The 22270-nt window shown below is 63.8% G+C and overlaps 3 protein-coding genes across 3 annotated transcripts in view; 1 reads left to right on the forward strand and 2 right to left on the reverse strand.

Moving 5' to 3' along the window:
* The first annotated feature begins 385 nt into the window (after positions 1-385).
* Positions 386-22270, forward strand: part of CUNH7orf50 (chromosome unknown C7orf50 homolog) — a 33788-nt gene continuing 11903 nt past the window's right edge. The window contains exons 1-2 of the mRNA XM_056128329.1: positions 386-465; positions 1475-1562. Coding sequence (XP_055984304.1) covers positions 386-465; positions 1475-1562 — 168 coding nt within the window. The remainder of the gene's footprint in view (positions 466-1474; positions 1563-22270) is intronic.
* GPER1 (G protein-coupled estrogen receptor 1) lies at positions 10762-12042 on the reverse strand. Its single transcript, XM_056128559.1, has one exon. It carries the CDS (start codon positions 12040-12042, stop codon positions 10762-10764), a length of 1281 nt encoding a protein of 426 aa, XP_055984534.1.
* Positions 15854-21358, reverse strand: LOC130036669 (uncharacterized). Its single transcript, XM_056128568.1, has 2 exons — positions 21234-21358; positions 15854-17775 (listed from the first exon to the last, which is right to left on the reverse strand). Exon 2 carries the CDS (start codon positions 17760-17762, stop codon positions 16803-16805), a length of 960 nt encoding a protein of 319 aa, XP_055984543.1. The 5' UTR covers positions 17763-17775; positions 21234-21358; the 3' UTR covers positions 15854-16802.

Consider the following 22270-nt stretch of genomic DNA (forward strand, 5'->3'; position numbering starts at 1 on the left):
CGGCTGACCCAGGTTCTATCCTCCAGTATCCGATGTGGTCCCCAGAGCTCTCCAGGATGGTCCCTGAGTGCAGGGGCAGGGCTAAGCTGCGAGCATCGCTGGCTGTGGCCAAAGAGAAATGTCTCCATTTAGTCCCATCTTTCTCTTGTTTGTTGTGAACCAAGCTCCGTGTGTATCTGACTTGCGTCGCCCAGTGCAGCTCCAGTCCTGACACTTAATTCCAATCCGAGGCGCCAGAGAGTGGAGTAGCCGCCTGGCACGCCCGCGTCGCTGTTACCGGAGCAACTGGCGGCGCCTGGATATGACACCACCAACCCGCGCCCGGGGTTGGCCCCGCCTCTTGCTCACCATTGGTCAGCGGATAGACAGAGGCGGGCCTCGCCCAATGGGCGGCGACCTCGTGGGAGGCGGGACGTGCGAGCGGGCCCGCGGCTGCCGGAAGCCGGGTCGTGTGGCCGCTCGCGGGTGAGCCAAGGCCGCGGGGCCCGGGGATCTCGGAGGCCGGGGGAGGCGATGCGCGCGGGCTCCCGCGGGCCGGGGGCGGGCGAGGGTCCCCGGGGGTCCCGAGAGAGCCGCGGGAGGGGCGCGGCGGCCGGGCGGGCCGAGCGAGGCCGGGCCACACTCGCTCCCCGACTCCTGCCCCCCACGGAGCCCCGAGCCCTGCTGCTTGACACGTGCACGGGAGAGCACGGGGCGCGAGTCAGGACGGGCAGCCGTCCCCAGGGGAGCCTCGAGTGGGGGAGAGATGGGGCGCCCCGAGTGGGGGAGGGGAAGAGAGGGAGAAGTGGGGGCGCCTTGGTTTGGGGCCACACCTGGTGATGCTCAGGGATTCCTCCTGGCTCTGACTCAGGAATTACTCCTGGTGGTGCTCAGAGGACCATATCGGGTGCGAGAGGCTGAACATGGGTAGGGCACGTGCAGGCAAGTGCCTGCCCACTGGACTATCTCTCCCACCTCTAATTTTTTTTTTCCATTTTGAGTCACCCCCGGCGATGCATAGGGGTTACTCCTGGCTCTGCACTCAGGAATTACCCCTGGCGGTGCTCAGCGGACCATATGGGATGCTGGGAATTGAACCCAGGTCGACCGCGTGCAAGGCAAACGCCCTACCCGCTGTGCTATCACTCCAGCCCCTCTCTCCCGTCTCTAAAGAATTATTTTTCAGTCTCTGTTTCGGGCAAGTCCACAGTTTTGGAAACACTCGGTGAGGGGAATTTGTAAGGAATGGAAGGTCCCTTGCTCTCAGCCACAGGTCTGTGGATAAAGCTGTGCTGCCAGTCTGGAGCATTCTGCGACTGGCCCACGGGCTCCGAGGCTGTCTGCAGCCTGTCTAGGAGCTGCCCAGCTCTGAACAGCAGCTGCCGCCTGCTGTTCACGGTCCCTGTTGCCCTACACCCCACCCTGGTTCCCTGAGCCTTTGGGGAGCCCTGGTGTTGCTCCTCAGTGGGCACTCAGTGAGGTTTCTGTGCCCCAGGATGGTGAAGCACAAGAGGACTGCCCCGGCGCCAGGGCCAAAGTGCAAGAAGCTGAAGCCACCTGCAGAGGAGCCGGCCATCTCAGAGGTAGGCTGGCTGCCAGCTCAGAGGCTGGTCAGCAGGGGGTGGTGTTCATGTGTCCATTTGTTCCCTGGGCAGAGCGGGCCGTGCTGGCGCGTCCGTCTATCTCCTGGGCAGAGCGAGCTGTGCTGGGGCATCTGTCTGTCCCCTGAACTGAGTGGATTGGGCTGGGGTGTCTGTCCATCCCCTGGGCAGAGAGGGCTATGCTAGGGTGTCATCCCCTGGGCAGAGTGGGCTGTGCTGGGGTGTCTGTCCGTCTCCTGGGCTGAGTGGGCTGTGCTAGGGCGTCTGTCTGTCCAGGCGCGTGGTGCTGCTGAGTTTCAGGAGCCCATGGTGGCCACTTGGGGCCACTGCTTGAGACAGGCCTTTCTCCAGCTGCACGTGTCCAGCCGAGATGAGTCCCAGCTCTGTGCAGCTGCCGCATACCCTGCTGTGATTGTGATTACAGGGTCCGGGAAGGCAGCGAGCAGGGCTTAGTGCAGTGGCCACTCCGGCTGTCCAGCAGCGCCGCTCTGAACGGCTGCCACCACCTGTGGCCAGCAGGGGTCGTTCCATGCTCCCAGAGCCCAGCTGGCCTCCGCGAGTGGTGGCCTGGGGACAGCGGCTGGGTCAGACATCTGTGTCTCAGAGCTGGCTCCAAGCTGCCCTACCCCAGGCCCAGGAGCACGGGCAGAGTGGTCCTGTCCGCAGACTCTGAGGGGGCCTCCCAGCCCTCCTGCTGCTGAGAACTCTGCCCTGCAAACACCCATCCTCGGCCCCAGGCACACAGCTTTGAAGGGCTCTCCTGAAAGCTTCCGCGAGCACTCCAGGGAGAAAGCACCCTGGGTGTAGCACCTTCCTGTTGTGTCCCCTCTGTGGAATCAGGGTCCCACGCAGTGGTGCTGGGGGATGGTGCCAGGACTTGGATGCAGGCCTCTGCTGGGTAGGCATGCACTGTGGCCCTACCCCTTCCTACCTGCAGTGCTCGGGTGACACCTGGCGGGTCTGGGGGGCCGTGTGGAGTGTAGGGGTGAAACCAGGGCCGGGCATGTGCAAGGACAGCACGCTCCCCACTGTCACACTTCTCCTGCCTTTATGGGCAGGGCAGGCTGGCTTCCTGTCCAGTGCCGCTGGGCTCCAAGCATCGTGTGGCGTGCACATGTGTATCCTTGTGTGTGAGCGTGGGAGAGCGCGTGCGGGCATTTGTGTGTGAGTGTGGGAGAGTGTGTGTGTCCCTGTGTGTGAGAGTGGGAGAGCATGTGTGTCCCTGTGTGTGAGTGTGGGAGAGTGTGTGTGTCCCTGTGTGTGAGTGTGGGAGAGTGTGTGTGTCCCCGTGTGTGAGCATGGGAGAGTGTGTGTCCCTGTGCATGAGTGAGGGAGTGTGTGCAGGCACCTGTGTGAGTGTGGGAGACCATGTGTATCCCTGTGTGTGAGTGTGGGAGAGTGTGTGTGTCCCCGTGTGTGAGCATGGGAGAGTGTGTGTCCCTGTGCATGAGTGAGGGAGTGTGTGCAGGCACCTGTGTGAGTGTGGGAGACCATGTGTATCCCTGTGTGTGAGTGTGGGAGAGTGTGTGTGTCCCCGTGTGTGAGCATGGGAGAGTGTGTGTCCCTGTGCATGAGTGAGGGAGTGTGTGCAGTCACCTGTGTGAGTGTGGGAGACCATGTGTATCCCTGTGTGTGAGTGTGGGAGAGTGTGTGTGTCCCCGTGTGTGAGCATGGGAGAGTGTGTGTCCCTGTGCGTGAGTGAGGGAGTGTGTGCAGGCACCTGTGTGAGTGTGGGAGACCATGTGTATCCCTGTGTGTGAGTGTGGGAGAGTGTGTGTGTCCCCGTGTGTGAGCATGGGAGTGTTTGTGTGTCCCTGTGTGTGTGGGAGAGTGTGTGTGTCCCTGTGCGTGAGTGAGGGAGAGTGTGTGTGTCCCCATGTGTGAGCATGGGAGAGTGTGTGTGTCCCTGTGTGTGAATGAGGGAGAGCGTGTGCGGGTACCTGTGTGTGAGTGTGGGAGAGCGTGTTTGTGTCTGTGTGTGAGCGGGACAGCGTGTGTGTGCCTGTGTGGGCCCCACAGAGGCGCCTGCTGCTGTCCTGGAGCACAGCTCCGTGGGCTCCTGATGGGCACTGCCCCTCGCCATCAGTCTGCCTGGCCCCTCTGTGAGCTGGGTCTGTTTCCCTCTAGTTGGCATTTGTGGGCTAAGTCAGAACTAGCCCCTGACTGCCAGCCTGTCACTGTAGCCTCCCCAGCCCTAGTCAGACTTTTCTGGTGTGGGCTGCAGGGACTGGCTTCCTGTTAGGGAGGGCCATAGCCATGGTTGGTCTGTGGACCCTTGGCTGACTTGTGGCCAGAACTGGTGTGGCTGGTGAGACAGAGGCCGGGCCTGGGGCCCTTGCAGCTCAGGGCTTGCGGCCACCTCTTCTTCCCCCATGGGAGCACATTGGCCCATAGACCAGTGCCCAGCTGAGCAGGCCACCCCGGGCTTCTCGTATCCCCGCATCTGTACTCACCCACCTGGGCCTTCACAGCTCATTTCCACAGAGGGCTGTGGGGCCCAGGTGTTCTCGGGGTGGTGATGGTGGGGTCTTCAGCTCTGCTTGGGGGTGTCAGAACCAACAGGTGGAGGTGAGGGAGGTATGACTGTCCAAGGAGGTTGGTGAGGGGGTACAGGAGTATGGGGTGCCTTTGGGTGGGCTGAAGGGTTGGGGGTGTCTGTGGACTAAGGGGTTGATTGTGTCTGCGGGTGGGTTGAGGGGTTCAGGGTGTCTGGGTGGGCCGAGGGGTTGGGGGTATCTGGGTGGGCTGAGGGGCTCAAGGTGTCAGTGGGTGGGCTGAGGGGTTGGGGGTGTCTGTGGGTGGGCTGAAGGGTTTGGGGTATCTGGGTGGGTTGAGGGGCTCAAGGTGTCTGTGGGTGGACTGAGGGGTTCAGGGTGTCTGGGTACGCCAAGGGGTTCAGGGTAACCGGGTGCGCTGATGGGCTGGGGGTGTCTGTGGGTGGGCTGAGGGGTTGGGAGTGTCTGTGGGTGGGCTGAGGGATTCGGGGTGTCTGGGTGGGCCAAGGGGTTTGGGGTATCTGGGTGGGCCGAGGGTTTCGAGGTGTCTGGGTGGGCCGAGGGGTTTGAGGTGTCTGGGTGGGCTGAGGGATTCGGGGTGTCTGGGTGGGCTGAGGGGTTCGGGGTGTCTAGGTAGGCTGAGGGGTTTGGGGTGTCTGTGGGTTGGCTGAGGGGTTGGGGGTGTCTGGGTGGGCCGAGGGGTTCAGGATGTCTGTGGGTGGGCTGAGGGATTCGGGGTGTCTGTGTGGGCCAAGGGGTTTGGGGTATCTGGGTGGGCCGAGGGTTTCGGGGTGTCTGGGTGGGCCGAGGGGTTTGAGGTGTCTGGGTGGGCTGAGGGATTCGGGGTGTCTGGGTGGGCTGAGGGGTTCGGGGTGTCTAGGTAGGCTGAGGGGTTCGGGGTGTCTGGGTAGGCTGAGGGGTTCGGGGTGTCTGGGTGGGCTGAGGGTTTCAGGGTGTCTGGGTGGGCCAAAGGGTGGGGGTGTCTGTGGGTGGGCTGAGGGCTTGGGGTCTCTGGGTGGGCCGAGGGGTTGGGGGTCTCTGGGTGGGCTGAGGGGTCAGGGTGTCTATGGGTGGGCTGAGGGTTTCGGGGTGTCTGGGTGGTCTGAGGGGTTTGGGGTGTCTGTGGGTTGGCTGAGGGGTTGGGGGTGTCTGGGTGGGCCGAGGGGTTCAGGATGTCTGTGGGTGGGCCAAGGGGTTTGGAGTGTCTTAGTGGGCTAAGGGGTTCAGAGTATCTGGGTTGGCTGAGGGGTTTAGAGTGTCTGGGTGGGTGAGGGGTTCGGGGTGTCTGGGTAGGCTGAGGGTTTTGGGGTGTCTGGGTGGGCTGAGGGATTCAGGGTGTCTGGGTGGGCCAAAGGGTCGGGGTGTCTGTGGGTGGACTGAGGGCTTGGGGTCTCTGGGTGGGCCGAGGGGTTGAAAGGTTCAGGGTGTCTATGGGTGGGCCAAGGGATTGGGGGTGTCTGGGTGGGCCGAGGGGTTTGGGGTGTCTGGGTGGGCTGAGGGGTTCAGGATGTCTGTGGGTGGGCCGAGGGGTTCAGAGTATCTCAGTGGGCTGAGGGGTTCAGTGTATCTGGGTGGGCTGAGGGGTTTAGAGTTTCTGGGTGGGCTGAGGGGTTGGGGGAGTCTGTGGGTGGGCTGAGGGATTTGGGGTGTCTGGGTGGGCTGAGGAATTTAGAGTGTCTGGGTGGGCTAAGGGGTTCGGGGTGCCTGGATGGGCTGAGGGGTTCGAGGTCTCTGTATGGCTGAGGGGTTCGGGGTGTCTGGGTGGACTGAGGGGTTCAGGGTGTCTGGGTGGGCTGAGCGGTTCAGGGTTTTCGTGGGTAGGCTGAGGGGTTCAGGGTGTCTGGGTGGACTGAGGGGTCCATAGTGTCTGTGGGTGGGCTGAGGGGTTCGGGGTGTCTGGGTGGGCTGAGGGGTTGGGGGTTTCCACGACATGCTTTTCCATGCTGAGGCAGGTGCAGGCCGCGCTCTGTGGACTGAGTTTACACATGGGGCCTGTCTTGTCTGTGTCCTCAGAGGATATGCAGCGGCACCAGTTTCTTTAGCTCAGGAGGGCCTGGGCCATGTCCCTCCCCGTGGACACCTGGGCCATCACTTTTCCTTCCTTTCCTGCCACCCACGGCTTCTGAGACCCCTGGGTCGACCGGACAACTGTGCTGTGTTTCCCCCTGGACAGCTCCTCAGCTCTGTGCTCTGCTCTCGCCATTCCAGGGTCTCTAGGACTGTCCACGTCACTTGCCCACCCGAAGACCACACTCGGCCCTGCTGTGGTGAGCCAGTTGTGGCATTTCTGGGCCACTCCCAGCAGTGCTCAGGGCCCAGCACTCCGGGCTCACTGCTGGCGGGCTCTGGGGGGCGGGATGGGGGTGTCTGGGCTGGGATCCTTGCGGGTGTGGGGGTGTCTGGGCTGGGATCGGAGACAGTTGCCTTGGGCAGGCAGCCCCTCCGTCCACGCTGCTTCTCCAGCCCCTGTGGCCGTGTTGAGGGCCTTGAGCGCAGCTGCCGAGCGAGGACAGCCTCTGCGCCGGCCGTACGCTAGGTGTCCACTGTGGTCATTCATCAGGTCCTCTAGCCCTTCCGCCAACAGCCAACCCCATGCCCTGGAGCCTGAAGTCGAGAGAAGTGGGGCGGCCGCAGTCTTCTGGGGGGGCCGTGCCGCTGCGCCTGCCCCATGGCCCTCGTCCCGTGTGGCCCCCTGCTCCTCTGCTGCTCCTGTCTCAGCCAGAGGGTGGCAGGCCAGGATTCTGAACCGGGTGCTCTCATGGGAACGAAGCACACAGCCACCCTGCTGACCCCTCCACCCCACCACGCCCCCCACCCCTGGCCGCATCTAATCCTTTAATTGCTGCCCCCACAGGGCCCCGAGGAAGTTTGCTTCCTAGTGGTCAGCAGAAAATAACTCGGCCAACAGCAGTGGCTTTAAGAATGTGGAAAGCTGTTTATTATTGTTTGGGGCTAGCTGGGAGCCACGTTGGAGAGAGCAGAGAGGCCGGGGGCGTGGGGAGGGCCACACCTCCTGTCTGCTGCACCCCACAGGGTCCCCTTGCTGGAGCAGGTGGGGGTGCATGCTTGCCCCCACATGGGGGCAGTGGGTGGAGGCGTTGCTCTCTGGGTCCCCTCTCTGCCCCCGTCTGCAATGGGTTATTTCCGTCTGTGGCTTTTGCCTCGGCAAACAGGCCCCCTGCCTGTGTTCCACCCCGTCCGCATTCCCCCCCCACTCCTCCTGAAGCCTCACGAAGAGGGTGCGGGGCGCTGGCCGTGGCCAGCTGTCCCGTCCCTCGCCTGCCCTGCAGCGTCTCGGGGTGCTGGGCTGCTGTGGGGCCCAGGGCTCCAGGCCCTAGGGATGAGCAGCCGGGGGCTCAGGGAGGCTGCAGTGGAGAGTGTCCAGCTGGACTTCATTGTCCAGGCGACACGTGCCCCCCACTGTGCCACCAGGGACAGCCACGTGGGGTGCTGGAGCCGCCAATAGTTGTGGGGGTTTGGGACCCCTATCTCCCGCCCAGCCAGAGCAGCCAGAGGGGATGTGGATGTGTTGGCCGGGCAGGGGCAGTGGCTGGGGGTCAGGGCCCAGAGATGGCCACTGGGCTTCTGGTCCTCCCACGATGCCCCTGCAGTGCTGCTTAGGCTGAGGGTGGTCAGGCTGGACTGGCCCGGCCACTTGCAGCCAGTGGGGCTGTGCTCCATGGCTCACCATGGCAGGGTTGCAGGGCAAGATGACCGGGCAGGGGTGGCGGGTGCCCCTCGGCCTCTTGGGGCCTCAGGCTGCGCGGGTGCAGAGCCCCCCTCTGCCGCCGGGAAGGCTCCCAGGACTGAGCGTCCTCAGCTGGGAAAACAGCTCTTTGAAGACACTTTCCCAGGCAGCAGCTCGCGGCTCCCGCTGTGTGTGTAAACATCGCCTACCATGGCGCCCCTGGGAGCCCCATGCAGACTGCAGTAGGACTGCCGCCGCCGCCGGGACACGGGCTGGGTGGGACACTGTGGGTGTACGCCGGGCTGCGGCTCTGGTCCGGGCTAGCTGCTGTCCGTCAGCATTCCAGAGGCGGTTCCTCGGGCCTGCTGGGTTTGGGCAAGTGTGGCCACCCGCGCAGCCCTCAGGACCTGTGTGGGCCTCTGCGGTAGCGGGCGAGGGCTGTGTGGGGCAGGTGGAGACCCGAGTGGGGGCTGTGACCGTCTCTTCCCCCGCCGTGCACCTGTGTGCTCTGTTTCCGAAGGGGCCTTTGGCTCAGTCTGGGGCAGCTGCTGTGGTCGTGGGGTGTGGTCATCTCTGTCCAGCTCAGCCCCTTGCCCCGCGTGCCCTCAGCCGCCCGCTTCAGGTTCCTTGTCCCACAGAGGGCCCGTCCACAACCTTGCCCTCCTGCATGCTGGGTCGTGTCTGCCCTCTGCAGCTGTGTTAGGGTCGGGGCTAGGGTGTACCTCCGGTGCATGGTCCTGCTCGTGGGTGCTGCCCGCGGGTGTTTGCAGGCAGCAGTGGGTGAGGCTGGGGTGGCTCCTAGGGGTGCTGAGAACACGCCCACTCCTTGCTCTGCAGGAGTCTGGGCAGCTGTTGGTGCCCTCCAACTTCCCCCCAGCCCCGTGTGGTGGGCGCCCCTCCCAGCACTGGAGTGCTCTCACCGCCGCTGTGTCCGGGCGGCCCTGTCCCCTCCTGGTCGCTGGGTGGGCAGCTCTGAGGGCAGTGCAGATGCCGGACAGCAGGAATGCATGCCCTGGGCGCTGGCCTGGCGGCTTGGGAAGGGGCTCTGCGTTGCTGCCTGCACCAGGCCCGCCCTGCCCCACGTCAGACACACCCACGCAGCACCTGGCCCCGGCCACGTGGGGGCTGGACGGACCCTCCACGCGTCCCCAGCCACAGTGGATCCTGAAGTGCCAGGAGAGCACCAGCTTCATCTGGCTCCTGGCTCAGCCTGTGTCCTCTGTAAGCTGTGGGTGGCCAGGGCAGTGTGCGCGCTGCAAGCCAGGCCCCCCACCCTGTGCCCGATGTTATCTGGCCGTGTTTCTGCCAAAATAGCCTGTTCTCCAGGCCAGTGGCTCTGCAGCTGTCAGCTGCTGTCCCCGGGAGGCCCCGTGGTGGTATAACGTGAACCTGGGATACATGTGGGTGCAGGAGGGTGCCTCTCCAGCCAAACCACAGCCCTCCACTCCTCGTCCACTGGTGGACTCGCCCCACCTCCCTCCCGCCCCATGTGCTGCAGCAGGCGAAGACTGGGCTGGCCCTCAGTGGTCCCCAAGGTCTGCCCTGCGTCCCCCTACCTCTGCCCGTGCTGCGTGAGGGTCACTTTCCCTCCTGGGCCAGGCTGCTGGGCCCTGGCCTAGTGCTGGGCCGTTCCGCTCTGGAGCCGTCATGGGTGCTGTATTGCCGTTGTCAGCTGCCCTCAGGGCCCTGTGCTGGGCTGCATGTGGCTCTGCCCGGGAGCTGGCCCCTGGCAGAGATGCGGGTTGACATGGTGCACGTGGTGGGTCTGTCCAGCCGTCGGACACCTGGGTGCAGGGCAGCAGGCTTCTGAAGGCGGGGTCCATCGCTCGCTCCCAGGAGGCCTCATCCTCAGGAGGGCGCCCCATGACCACACAGCCAGAAACACGCTTGTCCAGGCACCCGGGATGGCCTCCCTGCCCTTAGGCCAGTTGCCCTGGGCGACTCCTTGGATGTCCTTTGAGGGCCCAGCCCAGGACAGCACACCAGTTCCTGGCCCAGCACAGCTGGTGGCAGGGTGGGGCTGACCACAGGCTCTGAGGGTCCCACAGCTGACCTCAGGCTCTGAGGACCCTGTGGCCACCACCTTGAAGAGCTTGGCCTGGCCTGGCCTGAAACCGCCTCCTGGGGGTCCTCGGCCCTGCCGTGCTATGCAGCTCCGGGTCTGTGAGGATCCCATGGGGACAACTTTGCTGGCTCTGGGGTGTTTAATGAGTTTATACAGCACACCCAACCCCACACACTGTCCAGGTCACCCCGTACCCCGCCGCATGCTCAAGGCTCCCCCCACAACACTTGGGGACATCGGGCAGGCCTTGGAGGAGGGCAGCTGGCACCAGGGGGAGTGTGATGGGGCAGGGGCAGGTGTGGGCCTGGGGGTTGTTGTGGGTGTGGGCGTGGGTATGGATGCAGGTGTGGCTACTATGTGGGATTGGCGCAGGTGCGGGTGCGGGTGTGTGTGGGAGTGGTTACGTGTGGGTGTGGGTGCAGGTGTGGGTGTGGGCGCAGTGTGGCTGTGGTTGTAGTGTGGCTGTGGTTGTGGGAGCAGGTGTGGGTGTGTGCATGGATAGATGTGGGTGTGGGTGCAGGCGCAGGTGTGAGTGCAGGTGTGTGGGAGTGGATACGTGTGAGTGTAGGTGTGTTTGTGGGTAGAGGTGCAGGGGTGTGGGGGTGTGTGCAGGCGTGGGTGTGCGCGTGGATGGATATGGGTGCAGGCGTACGTGTGGGTGCGGGTGTGTGTATGGGTGTGGGCGCAGCTGTGGGTGCAGGAGGGTGCTGGTGTGGGCGGGTGGGTGCAGGTGTGGGTGTGGGTGCAGTTGGGCCCAGGGGCTGGTGAGGTGTGGGTGAGTGTCGGCACCAGGGTGAGTGCGGGTGTGGGTGTGATGGAGAACCCGGCCTTTGCTGCTTTCTGGTGTGTCTGGGAAGCCGCAGGCCTCTTGGTCTCCAGATATCGCGTCACCCCACGCCAGGTGTGTCTGATTGGGGCCTTTGTTGGCCAGTGTCAGACGGCGTCAGTGAGGGAGCTGGGCACACAGGGCGGGCTCAAGTCATGGCACCCGGGCCGTCGCGTGTGTGGCTCCCGTGGGAGGCTGTACCAGGGGTTCCGAGGCTGGGGTGCCGCTCCGGGTTGTTCGGCGCCGGGCCCCTGCGGGGTTTGCCGCACCGTGAGCCAGACCCCATCCCCCATGGGGGGCTGTTCGCTCTGCCCGGTGCCGCTGAGCCTCCTGCTGGGCCGCTCTGTGCCGTCGGGGACCATGGCCTTGAGGGCCGCGTGGCACAGGCGGTTGAGGGCGGACACCCCTGGCTTCTGCTCCAGGTAGAGCCGCAGCTTGTCCCTGAAGGTCTCACCCAGGAAGCTGTAGACAAGCGGGTTCAGGCAGCTGTTGGAGAAGGCCGCCAGGTTGACGATGTGGCCGGTGAGCGGGTGGGCGTGGCGGAAGGACTGCTTGCAGGGGGCGGCGCCGGGTGGGGCGCGCTGCAGGAGGTGGACGCTGATGAAGACGTTCTCGGGCAGCCAGCAGGTGAAGAAGACCAGCACCACGGCCAGGATCATGCGCAGCGCCTTTTGGCGGCGCGGGCGCAGGCTGCGGTGCCGGTGTGCCCGCACCAGCACGCGCACAATGAGTGAGTAGCAGAGGCCGATGATGGCGAAGGGCACCAGGAAGCCCAGGGTCACCTCGAGCCACTGCACCTCCTTGGCGTCGGCGAAGCAGAGGCAGGCCTCGCCCTGGCGCTGCAGGTGCACGGCCGCGAAGGGCACCAGTGTGGCTGACACCGACGCCATCCAGATGAGGCCGCAGCTCAGGCGGGCGTGCCTCATGGTGCGCAGGAGGCCCCCGCGCATGGCCCGGGCCAGGGCCACGTAGCGGTCGAAGCTCATCCAGGTGAGGAAGAAGACGCTGCTGTACATGTTGACCTGCAGGAAGAGCGACATGAAGGTGCAGAGCACGGCCACGTCATAGTACTGCTGGTCCAGGTTGAAGACCTCAATGAGGGAGTCGGCCACCAGGATGAGGTCGGCCGCCGCCAGGTTGATGAAGTAGAGGTCGGGGATGGTCATCTTCTCGCGGAAGCGGATGTTCACCAGCAGGATGAGGATGTTCCCGAGGAAGCCGATGGGGAAGAGGAAGATGGTATAGACACAGGACAGGAACAGGCCGATCACGTACTGCTGGTGCTCCGACAGCTCCCCGGCATGGCTGCCCGGCGTGTGGGACACGTTGAGGGCCAGGGCACTGCCGTTCGGGGCGGCGGGCAGTGTGGCACCCAGCACCGCCTCCATCCCACCCTCACCTCGGCACCTGCCACGCTCACTGTTCGCCAGAGGGGTCGTAGGGCCCCATCGTGGGTTGTGACTCCACCTTCGGAGAGAGGGGCAGTTCCTTGGCAAGGGAGCCCGGCATTGGCGAGGCCAGCACCACACCGAGCTGCGGCAGCTGTTGGCGGGGCCACGGCGTGCTGGTCCCGGGACAGGGGGTCACCACACACCTGGGGACAGACAGAGGGGTGTTGGCTCTTGGCTGTGGGGGGGTGGGGGGACAGGCCCCGCCGTGTCCCTGGAGAGGCAGCAGCCGTGTGGAAAGCGCCGGCGTCCACCACGCACTTTCCCAGGGGCTCCAGGCCTTGCTGTTCAGGCGGCTGTGTGAGTCAGCCTGGCCAGCTGGAGCTTTCTCTTTAAATAGTCAAGGCAGCAGCCTTGTGGGGTAACAGGGTCCCTGACTGGGGCTCTTAGGAAAACTACTGTCTGTCAGAGAGGAAGTGAATTTATCTCAGCCTCCATGGGGAGGAGAAGCCCAGCTGGTCGGGGACACCGGACCTGCCATGAGGCTCGGGCCTGGGAGACTGTCCGGCTGGTGCTAGGCAACAGGAGCCAGGGGCTGAGACTGGTCAGTACGGGCAGGGGTCTCCGCCAGGGGTCAGGTGCTTCTGGCAGGCTGACCACAGCACCCGGACCCCTGCACCGAGACCCCCAAGCCCCGGGTTAGCTTGTTGGCAGAGGATGGGGTAGTGGCACTGTTCTCAGTCCTGTTGCCAGACCTGCCAGCACTCATTGGCTGGGGTCTGGACACAGAAACCGGACAGAAGAGCCAGGGGCAGCCTCAGTGTCCGCGTGTTGCAGGGCTTCCATGAGCCTTCTTGGCTCCCTCTCCGTCCTCCACAGTCTCAGGGCCCTTCCTTGCTGCTGGCGATGTCCTGGGGAGCTGAGACCTCCGTTCCCTGGACCCACAGGACTGACATTCCCAGTCCACATCCTAACCTGGTCCCAGGAGGTTGAGCCTGTCCATGTCCTTGGCCCAGGAGGCCGAGTCCCGTCCATAGCCCTGGCCCAGGAGACTGAGCCCATCCATGGCCCTGGCCCTGGTGTGACTGAATGGTTGGACATTGCTGGCATCCTGTCATAGGTCATAGGACGCCAGTCTTTGCCTGGACCCTCCCGGGTCACCATATCCCCTTCATGTGATGCGGGCCCCTGGGAGTCTGCAGGCAAGCCTGGCAGTGGGCACTGCAGAGCCTCTGATGGAGAAGAGCCCCTGGAGCACGGCAGGCTTCGCCACTGTGTGTTCGTTTCCATGACCCTGTGCCCACCTCTCCCCGCACAGAGCCCTGACTCACCGTGCTGGCCGGCTGGTGTTGCCAGTCCCCTGGGGTCTCTCTGCGGCACCTGCTGTAACCTCCCCCACGATGGGTCCCGCTGGGCGGGGGTAGGCGGATAGTCGGGGAGCTTGCAAGAATGAGTGCAGATAGCCTGGACAGCGCCCAGCCAGCCCAACCCAGCCCAGCCCAGCCCAGCCCAGCCCAGCCCAGCCCAGCCCGCCCTGCTCCTGGTTCCTTCTGTTGCTGCAGCTTTATAGGCCTCGGAGGACCAGCCTCCTTGGACCGCCTTAACCCTTTCCCTGCCAGCACTTCCCTGCTGCCCTGGAGGTCGAGGTTTCTGCTCTTTGCTTTCCTGGGAGACAGATCTGCATCTGAAGGGTCTGTGATGCCCCCCCAGGGAGCAAGCTTGCTGCAGCCTGCCACCTCTCAAAAGTGTCCAGCACAGAGGGAAAGGCACGGGTGCTCTGTGGGGACTCTGTGGTGCTCAGGCCAGCCGCAGGTGGTGGCAGCAGTGGCCACCCGGGGAGAGCTTTCCAGGCTGGTGGAGTTCTCCCTTGGAAGGAGGCGGCACGGAGGCCTCTGACCTCTCCGGCCCAGGGAAGCTGGTTGCTGGCCCTCCGGAGGACGCCGCTGGTGAAACTGTCTTTCAGCCCAGGGCTGCGCTCCTGGCACCTTCCAGAAGGGGCTTGGGAGTGGACTTGCTCCACGGGAGGAAGGCGGGTTAGATTCTGTGGGAAAAAGTGGCTCAGGGAGGGGGCCAAGCCAGGAGTAAGCCCCTAGCACCAGCGGGTATGACCCCCCAAAAAAGGGAAAATGTGCTCAGGGAGGACCCAGATTTTGAGCATGACTTCAGCTACTGCACCAGCTTCTGAGGCACCTGGACCCCTTCCCTGGCACCTCCTGGCAGGAGGGGCAGTGGCCCAGGGGAACAGCCAGCCAGCCAGCGGGCAGACTTGCAGTTTGACGTCTTGGGGTTCTTCAGGGCCTGCTGTCCATCAGCTCCAGGGGTGCTCCCACCGGGACCCTCACGACACGACACTCCCCACACGGCAGCTGCTGCCTCTTATGGGGAGTCCCCCAGGACAGGTCCCGGCTTCCACGGTGGGTAGCTCAGAGCAGGGAGCCCCACCACGCGCACCCACGATGGGGGAATGTCTGGGCCTGTCCGGAGGTGCTGCAGCCGTGGAGCTGTGGGGGGGGCTCTTTCCTGCCGCCTCCCCTGCCCCCGGAGGGCAGAGCCAAGCGCAGCCAGGTGCCAGGCTCACTTCATTGCCCGTGGGGACCAGGGCGGTGATGGTCTCTTTTGCTTTGGTATTGTTTTCTCCCTCCCTTTGTTCATGCTGAGGTGCCTGACTGTGGTAATCACACATTCTGGTTCACTATTTCTCATATTTTTGATTTATTTATTTGGGGAGTTCTGGGCCACACTCAGCATTGCTCTTGGCTGACTCCGGCTCTGGGGTCAAACCTGGAGGGTCCCAGGGGGATATATGAGGTTCCGGGATTGAGTCTGGGTCGTCGGCGTGCAAGGCAGTGGCGCCCCGCCTGCTGTCCCATCGTCTGCTCCCACGTGGAGGCAGGGAATAGTGCCTGCTCTGAGCCTCCAGGTCCTTCCTCCAGGCTTGCGTCCTCAGAGCCTGTGAACTGAGCGGAGTGCTCTTCCGTGCAGCCCACTCGTGGCCCCTGAGTGCCCCTCATGAAGGAAGGGCCCCCAGGCTCTGGCTCTTGGCAGAGTGTGGATCCAGTGTCCTCGGGGGACACATAGGACCACCTGTGGGTGTACCACCTGGAAGTCCTGCTGTGAGGGATGCTGGCCAGTGGTCCTGCATCTGAGGACTCCAGGGCTGATGCTGACATGTGGAATATTCCAGAGAATGGGCTGCAGACCAGGGGTGTGGCTGCCTCATCTCAGGGGCAGCCCAGCTGACCCCCGGCCAGTCTGACCCCTCTCACCCCCTCGTTGCTGCGGGGCTGGGATGGAAGCAGGGCCTCACCCTGCCACAGGCACCTCTGGCCAGTCAGGACTCGCCTGTTCTGTGTTCTGGGGGGTGGCCGCCCCAGAGGGTGGGATCCCGACTCATGCCTGGCCCGTGTGAGTGCTGCTGCAGAGGACTGCAGAGTGGCCCATCCCCATGACACGTCCTGCTGCCACAGACATGGGGAGACCACCACTTCCTCTGCCCTCGAGCCCGCTCCTGGGCGCAGGGCTCAGCTTGCCTGCCACCAGCCGCCCTCACCCCTGAAACCACAGAATGTGGACACCAGGCCAGGGTGGCAATCCCCGAGGGCCACCTCCTGCCGCTGCTGTAGGCAGCGCCTCGCACCCCTACAAGGCTGGATCACTCAGGTGTGGTCAAGCTGCTCAGGGTGGTTTGGCCCTTGGAGGAGACGGGTGGGCAGGGGCCCCTATGGAGCTGGAATTGATGGGAGTAGCAGATGGTGTAGATGAGACCTAGAGGTAGGTCCGTGACCTCAGCTGACACAGAGACACAGACAAGTAAAATGAAGGAGCAGTTTATTGGGAATTCTGCCGGGCAGGCTCCACAAGCCTCAGGTGAGTCTGGGGGAGAGCCGCGTCCTGGGAGAGACTAAAGGGGCTTTTAAGTTGTCTTGGGTGGGAAAAGGGAGCCAAGACTAGTGGAACCGGTGGGCTGGGTCTGGCCTGTTTTCTGTTGGGGGGTCGATGGTGAGGCAGCAGGGAGTGCAGCCTGGTGGCCTGGCGCCAGGCAGGGGGCCTAGAAGTCCTGTCCTCCTCGCTGGTGGCACGATGATCTCTGGTTCCGGGAATGTTGCTGTCTCATCAGCTGGTCATCATTTTGTTCCAGTGGCCATTTTATCCGAGCAAACCTTACATCTCGGGCTGCGAGGTACCGACCATTCTGACAGCCGAGCTAGGTCCGCTCAGCTGGGAATGAAAGTTTGTGGCAGGGACAGAACCTGGCTCGCAGGACAGCAGATGGCTCGGGAGGGCCCTGTGTCCTGTGTCTTCTCCCGGCAGCTGTACACGTCGCAGCCTGCCTGCGTCCTTGATGCGGGGTGCGGCTGTGGGCCTTGGGCTGTGGCCGCACAGCCATTTCCTTGGCTAAGCTGGGTGGTGGGCTGGAGCAATAGCAAGCGGGTAGGGCATTTGCCTTGCATACAGCCAGCCCAGCCGACCCGAGTTCGATTCCTCTGCCCCTCTCAGAGAGAGAGCCCGGCAAGCTACCGAGAGTATCTCGCCCGCACGGCAAAGCCTGGCAAGCTACCCGTGACGTATTCGATATGCCAAACACAGTAACAAGTCTCGCCATGGAGACGTTCCTGGGCCCGCTCGAGCAGATCGATGAACAACGGGAGGACCGTGCACAGAGCAGTGCAAGCTGGGTGGCAGAAAGCGAGTCAGCAAGCGCTTGGTGAGCACTGTGTGCAGTGCTGGCAGGTGAGACCGAGTGTCCCGGCGTGGCCCCCTCAGCCCTCTGCTCTCTTCAGGGCGGTGCGGTTCTGCGCGCCAGCCCCTCGGCACCAACGGCCCAGGTGCCCGGGGGCGCGACACAGGGCCAGCCTGCAGGGGGCGTGCAGGAGGAGGGTGGCCAGTGAGCTGCAGCAGCTCTCGCCAAACAGGACCAGCTCGGCCAGGTTCACGAGCAGCTCGTCCCATGGCGAGCCCAGGGCCCGCTGCAGCTTGCGCCTAGCCCGCTGCAGCAGCGCCACACTGTAGAAGAGCCGGCACGCAAATGCGATCAGAGCCACCGCCAGAACTACGCTGCGGGCCGAGGCTGTGGCCTTTGGGGGGCTGACCACCCGCCGGACCAGCCGGGCAGCCAGCAGGGCGCAGAGGACCAGCTCTAGGAGCGAGGCCAGCCCGAAGCCCAGACTGAACTTCACCATCTCATACTCGGGCCAGGCGGTCAGGGGGTCCACCTGGCACAGAGTGGGGATGTACAGCTGCCCAGCCGTGCCCAGCAGGGACACCACTGCCAGGGAGCTGCCGAGTGCACAGCCCCCGAGGGCGGCCAGGGTTGCGGTGGGCCGGCAGGCCGGCACCGGCAGCAGGACCAGAAAGAGCATGGCCAGCTGCAGGTACTGAGAGTAGAAGTAGCACAGGTTCGCCAGGAAGGAGAGGGCCGCGCAGCACAAGTGGGTGACGGCCAGGTAATCTGGCCGGCTGAGCACAGTGAGCGACAGCATCGTGGCCAGCAGGTTGGTGACTGTGAGGGCCAGGAGAAACACGTCCAGGTTGCCCAGCCTGGCACGGCGTCGGACGAAGGTGGCCAGGTTGAAGAGCCCGGCGGCCAGGCTCAGCGGGATGCACAGGACCACGTAGACATACACGCACCTTGAGAGCAGGCCCTGGGCCGTGATGATGTCCTCCACGGCCGTGGACACGTAGCTGGGGTAGTGGATCCAAGACATGTTGTGGGAGGGCATCCTGGCCGCGCCCCTGGAACAGAAGCACAGCTGAAGGCTCAGGGGAGTGTTTCCTGGGTTTCTGGGAGTCCTGAAGACAGCAGACCATAGGGCCAGACTGCTCTGAATGGGGACCGTGCAGTGGGCTGGTGGGTACAGGAACTCCTCCCCACCCTCTGGACATTCTGCTCCCCCCTTGCCATGCCCAGTGAGCCTCATCATTGGGGAAAAGGTGTCTGCAGAGCCCGGCTGTGTGCATGCATGTGTGTACACAGGAGCTGGGGGGGGAGTGTCTTGTGTGTACACGGGAGCTGGGGGAGTGTGCGTGTGTGCATAGGAGCGGGGAATGTGTTCATGCATGCATGCATAGGAGCTGGGGTAGGTGTGAATGTGCAGGGGAGCAGGGGAGCTGGAGTGTGTGTGCAGGGTTGTGTATGTGTGTGCAGGGGAGCTGGGGTGTGTGTGTGTGTGTGTGTGTGTGCGCTGGAGCTGGGCTGTGTACACGCGCATTTGCGTGCAGGTCTGGCGTTTGGCTGTGTTAGGGTATGCACCCCTGCAGCAGGCTCCCAGTGGCTGTTGGGGCAGTCTCAGCCCGTGCAGGGCCTTCTGCTGCTGAGCAGCCTCTCCCACATGGGCTGTGGGGTCTGTGTGCTTGTAAGGGGGTCAGTTGATTGTCCCTAGAGGACTCTGCGGTGCTGGCTTGTGGGTGGGCCCCCCCGAAGGCACAGTGATGTCCCTGCTTGCCCGTTTGGCTGCGCTCCAGCAGTTGACTTCTGTGTGGGCCTGTCAGCGTTATTCCTTGCTGAATCCCCAGCAGCAAAAGAGGTTAGAAGGGGAACTGCCAATTGGCCCACAGGACGAAGGGACGAAGGGCGGAAGAAGGGGGCATGATTTCCCGGTTGTGCCCGAGGCATCTGCTGGTTCGCTGCCCTTGCCTTGGGGTGCGTGTGCCCATTTGCACCCTGAGCTCAGACTGTAGGAGGGAACGGCCTCTTTGTTCCTGACCCAAGGCCACCGGCTGTGCGCATGATGTGGTGGGACTGCTGCAGGCCCCTCTCCTGTGCCGTGACCTGCCTCAGTGGCCAGCTCCCTGCTACAGAGAGCCCCACTCAGAACCCACGCACTGCCACTAGCACTCCGTGCCCCTGCCCTGTGGGTCAGACCCCGCAACCCCCGCACTGCTGGTGAGGACTCCACGTCCCCGGGGGGCCTTTCGCCTCTAGTGGCCCAGGGCCAGAAGAGGCAGCTGCCCAGGCTCGGCACCCCTCTCTCTCTCCTTCCTCACAGGCCTGACCGAACCTGGGGCTTCCCACACACCTTCCAGGTCACTATGTCTGATGGAGTCACTTGCCCCTTGCTCTGTGCACGCTGGACATTGTTCATCAGGGGCTTGTGCAGTGCTTTTGCCAGCACCTGTCGTGGTTGCATTGGTTCACTGCCTGCCGCAGCTTCTACCTGTGGTTTCGTCTGCTGCTGTGTCTGGGTCTAAGTCTGGGTCCAGTCAGGGCCCGGGTCTGGGTCTGGGTCTGGGTCTGGGCCCTGTCAGGGCCCAGCTCTGGGTGCCATCTGCATCCAAACCCAAACTCAACCATCCCATCTGTGTCTGAGTTTCCATCTGTGTCCCACCGCCCACCTCTGGCCAGATGTCTGGAGATAAACAAGACTTTTTCGCGGGCCCTTGGAGGAGCACCTGGTCCCACTCCCCACCCGCTGCCTGCAGGCCCTGCAGTTCTGCAGGAAACAGTGGGCCCAGAGCCATGTGTGATGCCCCTGCCCTCATTCTCATTTCAGCCTTGAGAGCTCAGGTCTTGGGGCCAGGGGTGTGTGTGTGTGTGTGTGTGTGTGTGCGCGCGCGCGCGCGCAGGGTGTGTGTGTGTGTGTGTGTGTGCACAGGGTGTGTGTGTGTGTGTGTGCGCACAGGGGGTGTGTGCGTGTGTGTGTGTATGTGTGTGTGTGTGTGCGCGCACATGCTGCCTAGAGTCCTGCCTCGTGTCACTGCCGCAGGTGGATCCAGCACACTCAGGCAGGGATAATGTCCTTCCTGTGCTGATGGTCAGGTTCAGGGTGGTTTCAGGACACAAATTGAGATGAGTGGCCAGCCCCGAGGACGCGACCCGTAGTGTCTCCAATTAGAGCTGATTGGACGGAAGCATCATCTCAGAGCCGCGGCCTGACAGGATGCAGCGCTGAGCTCCTCTCCAGCACTTCCTGGCATCATGTCGAGGGCAGGGCTGCTGGCCGGCCCCTGCACCCGCTGGCCCTCCCTGGCACGGCACTGCCCCCTCTCCCCGTGGTGGACCCTCGCTCGTGTCTCTGGCCAGCTGAGCAGCCCAGACGGGGTCCTGCTTCTACGGCATTGCCCTGCAGAGGTGGTGGGTGCATTCTTCCCCACCCCTCAGTGCTGCGTCCCTGCTTGCCCCCCACCCCCCGGTGCACTCTGGCCATGCCCTTCCTGGGACCTGGGCCCCCACCTCCTCCTGGTTGCCCTCTCTCAGGCTCCATCTCTCCTCATCCCCTTGTTCTGGAACTGGGAAGGCAGAGAGAGGAGTCACCCGGAAGGTGGGGCTGGAGACAGCGCAGCTTTGCAGGCAGGGGGCCCGGCTCCGTCCCTGGAACCACCGGGTGTCGCCCACACACTCACGCCATACCCCCAAAAGAAAAGTGGGAGACGCTTTCTTATGAAAAAAGCATCTTACGGAGAGGGACAGACAGAGCTGGGGTCGGGGTGGGCCCTGTTGACCACTAGGCCCCACGGTTCCTCCCTCTGGTGGGCGCTGAGGGCAAGGCTGCAGGGGAAGCCCAGCCTGGAGGTCTGCACACAGGGTCCTGGCAGCCACTTGAATGTTCCTCCCAGGGTGGGCTCCTGGGGCTTTTGTGTCCCCCAGGAAGTGGCTTGCTCTGCTTCCAGGCCACGCGCATGGGCTTCTGGGCGCTTCCCGGAGCCACAGGACCGTCCTGCCAAATGCGGGCCCCAGGGAGCGTGGCGAGGCCTGAGAATGTTGTGTTCTTCCCAGCAGCTCCTTAAATAGTCTCCAAGTGGGCTGGGAGCCTGCCAGTCCCAGCCTGGGGAGGCACTGCAGGCCCCACGCGCCAGCCCTCTGAGGGGCTCCGGGCTTCCAGGCCCGGCTGCCTTCTCTCTGCCTTCCGCCGACCCCACCTGCTGCTGCAGGGGTCGCTGCTCTGACGTCGTGTCTGGGTCACTGTCCTGCTCCCAGGGGAGCCGCTGCTCTCATAACCACAGTGGCCCAGGAGTGTGCCCCTTGGCCTGGCCTGGCCTTCCCCACACACTGGGGCTGCACCATGTGGACACTTTCCTCCCGGGCTCCTGGCTCTGCAGACAGGAATGAGTGACCCAAGACCTGCGCCTGAGCCACGTGGGCACCTGGACCCCCTGCAGCCCCACCTGCCCGTCCCCTCCCCCCGCGCTCAGCGCTGCCCTCAGATGCCCGCATCTCCAGAGTGACCAGCTCCCCAGAGGCGGCGGAGACTCACCTGGGTGGCTGGTGCCACTTCCTTCTCCCCACGGCCGTCCAGTCACGTGACTGGGCACCACCCCAGATGCCGGTCCAGCCTGGGCGCTGCCTGTCTTGGATGCCTCTATCTCAGTAGTGCACACAGCCGCTCTCACAAAGCGAGTGCCCCTCTCTGGATCTGTCCGGAGAAGCTGGAGGGTGTGGAGGGGACAGGAAATTCCTGGGGACATGTCTGGCCCAGTAGGTGGAGGGCTTGGAAGGGGATCCGGAAACTCACGGTTTCCTGCTGGCCCCACCCAGGACTTAAAGGAGAAGGGCCAGCCGGGCAGTCCTGCAGCACCTTCCCGACACCTGCCTGTGTAGAGTCCAGCATTCGCAGCAGGGCGGGCGTGGCCCCCCCGCCCTCTGTCTTGCCCGTGTTCACAGCACACCTGGAGGGGCTACCGGGTTCTTTGGCCTCAATGTGCAGGACCCCTCTGTGGGAGGAGCTATGCTAGGTGGCAGAGCGCCCCCTGCTGCCTGCCTGTTGCTATGGCAGTGTGACTGATGGTGCCCTCGGCTCTGCCTCTGACCCTCAGCTCCTGGGGGCACCATGGGCAGGCCAGGAGCTCTGCCTCTGGCTCCTCCCAGGGCATGCGGGGTTCAGAGGCATGCCTGCTTGGAACATGTGTGCTTGAACCTGTGCTTGGGACACACGTATGCCTGGACCCGTCTTGGGCACACGTGTGCCTCGACTCATGCTCAGACATGTGTGTGCCTGGATCCATGCTTGGATACGTATCTGGACCCATGCCCAGACATGTATGTGCATGGACCTGTGCTTGGACACACGTGTGCCTGGACCCGTGTCAGGACCCATGTGTGCCCAGACCCATGTTGGACACGTCTGTACTTGGACATGTGTGTGCCTGGAACTGTGCTCAGAATATGTGTGTCTGGATCCATGCATGGAACACGTGTGTGCCTGAACCTCTGCACAGACATGTGTATGCCTAGACCTGTGCTAGGGACATGCATTTGCCTAGACCCTTGCTCAGGACACATGTGTGCCTGGAC

This window comes from Sorex fumeus, unplaced genomic scaffold, assembly GCF_029834395.1.
Source record: "Sorex fumeus unplaced genomic scaffold, SorFum_2.1 ptg000064l, whole genome shotgun sequence".
NCBI lineage: Eukaryota > Metazoa > Chordata > Mammalia > Eulipotyphla > Soricidae > Sorex > Sorex fumeus.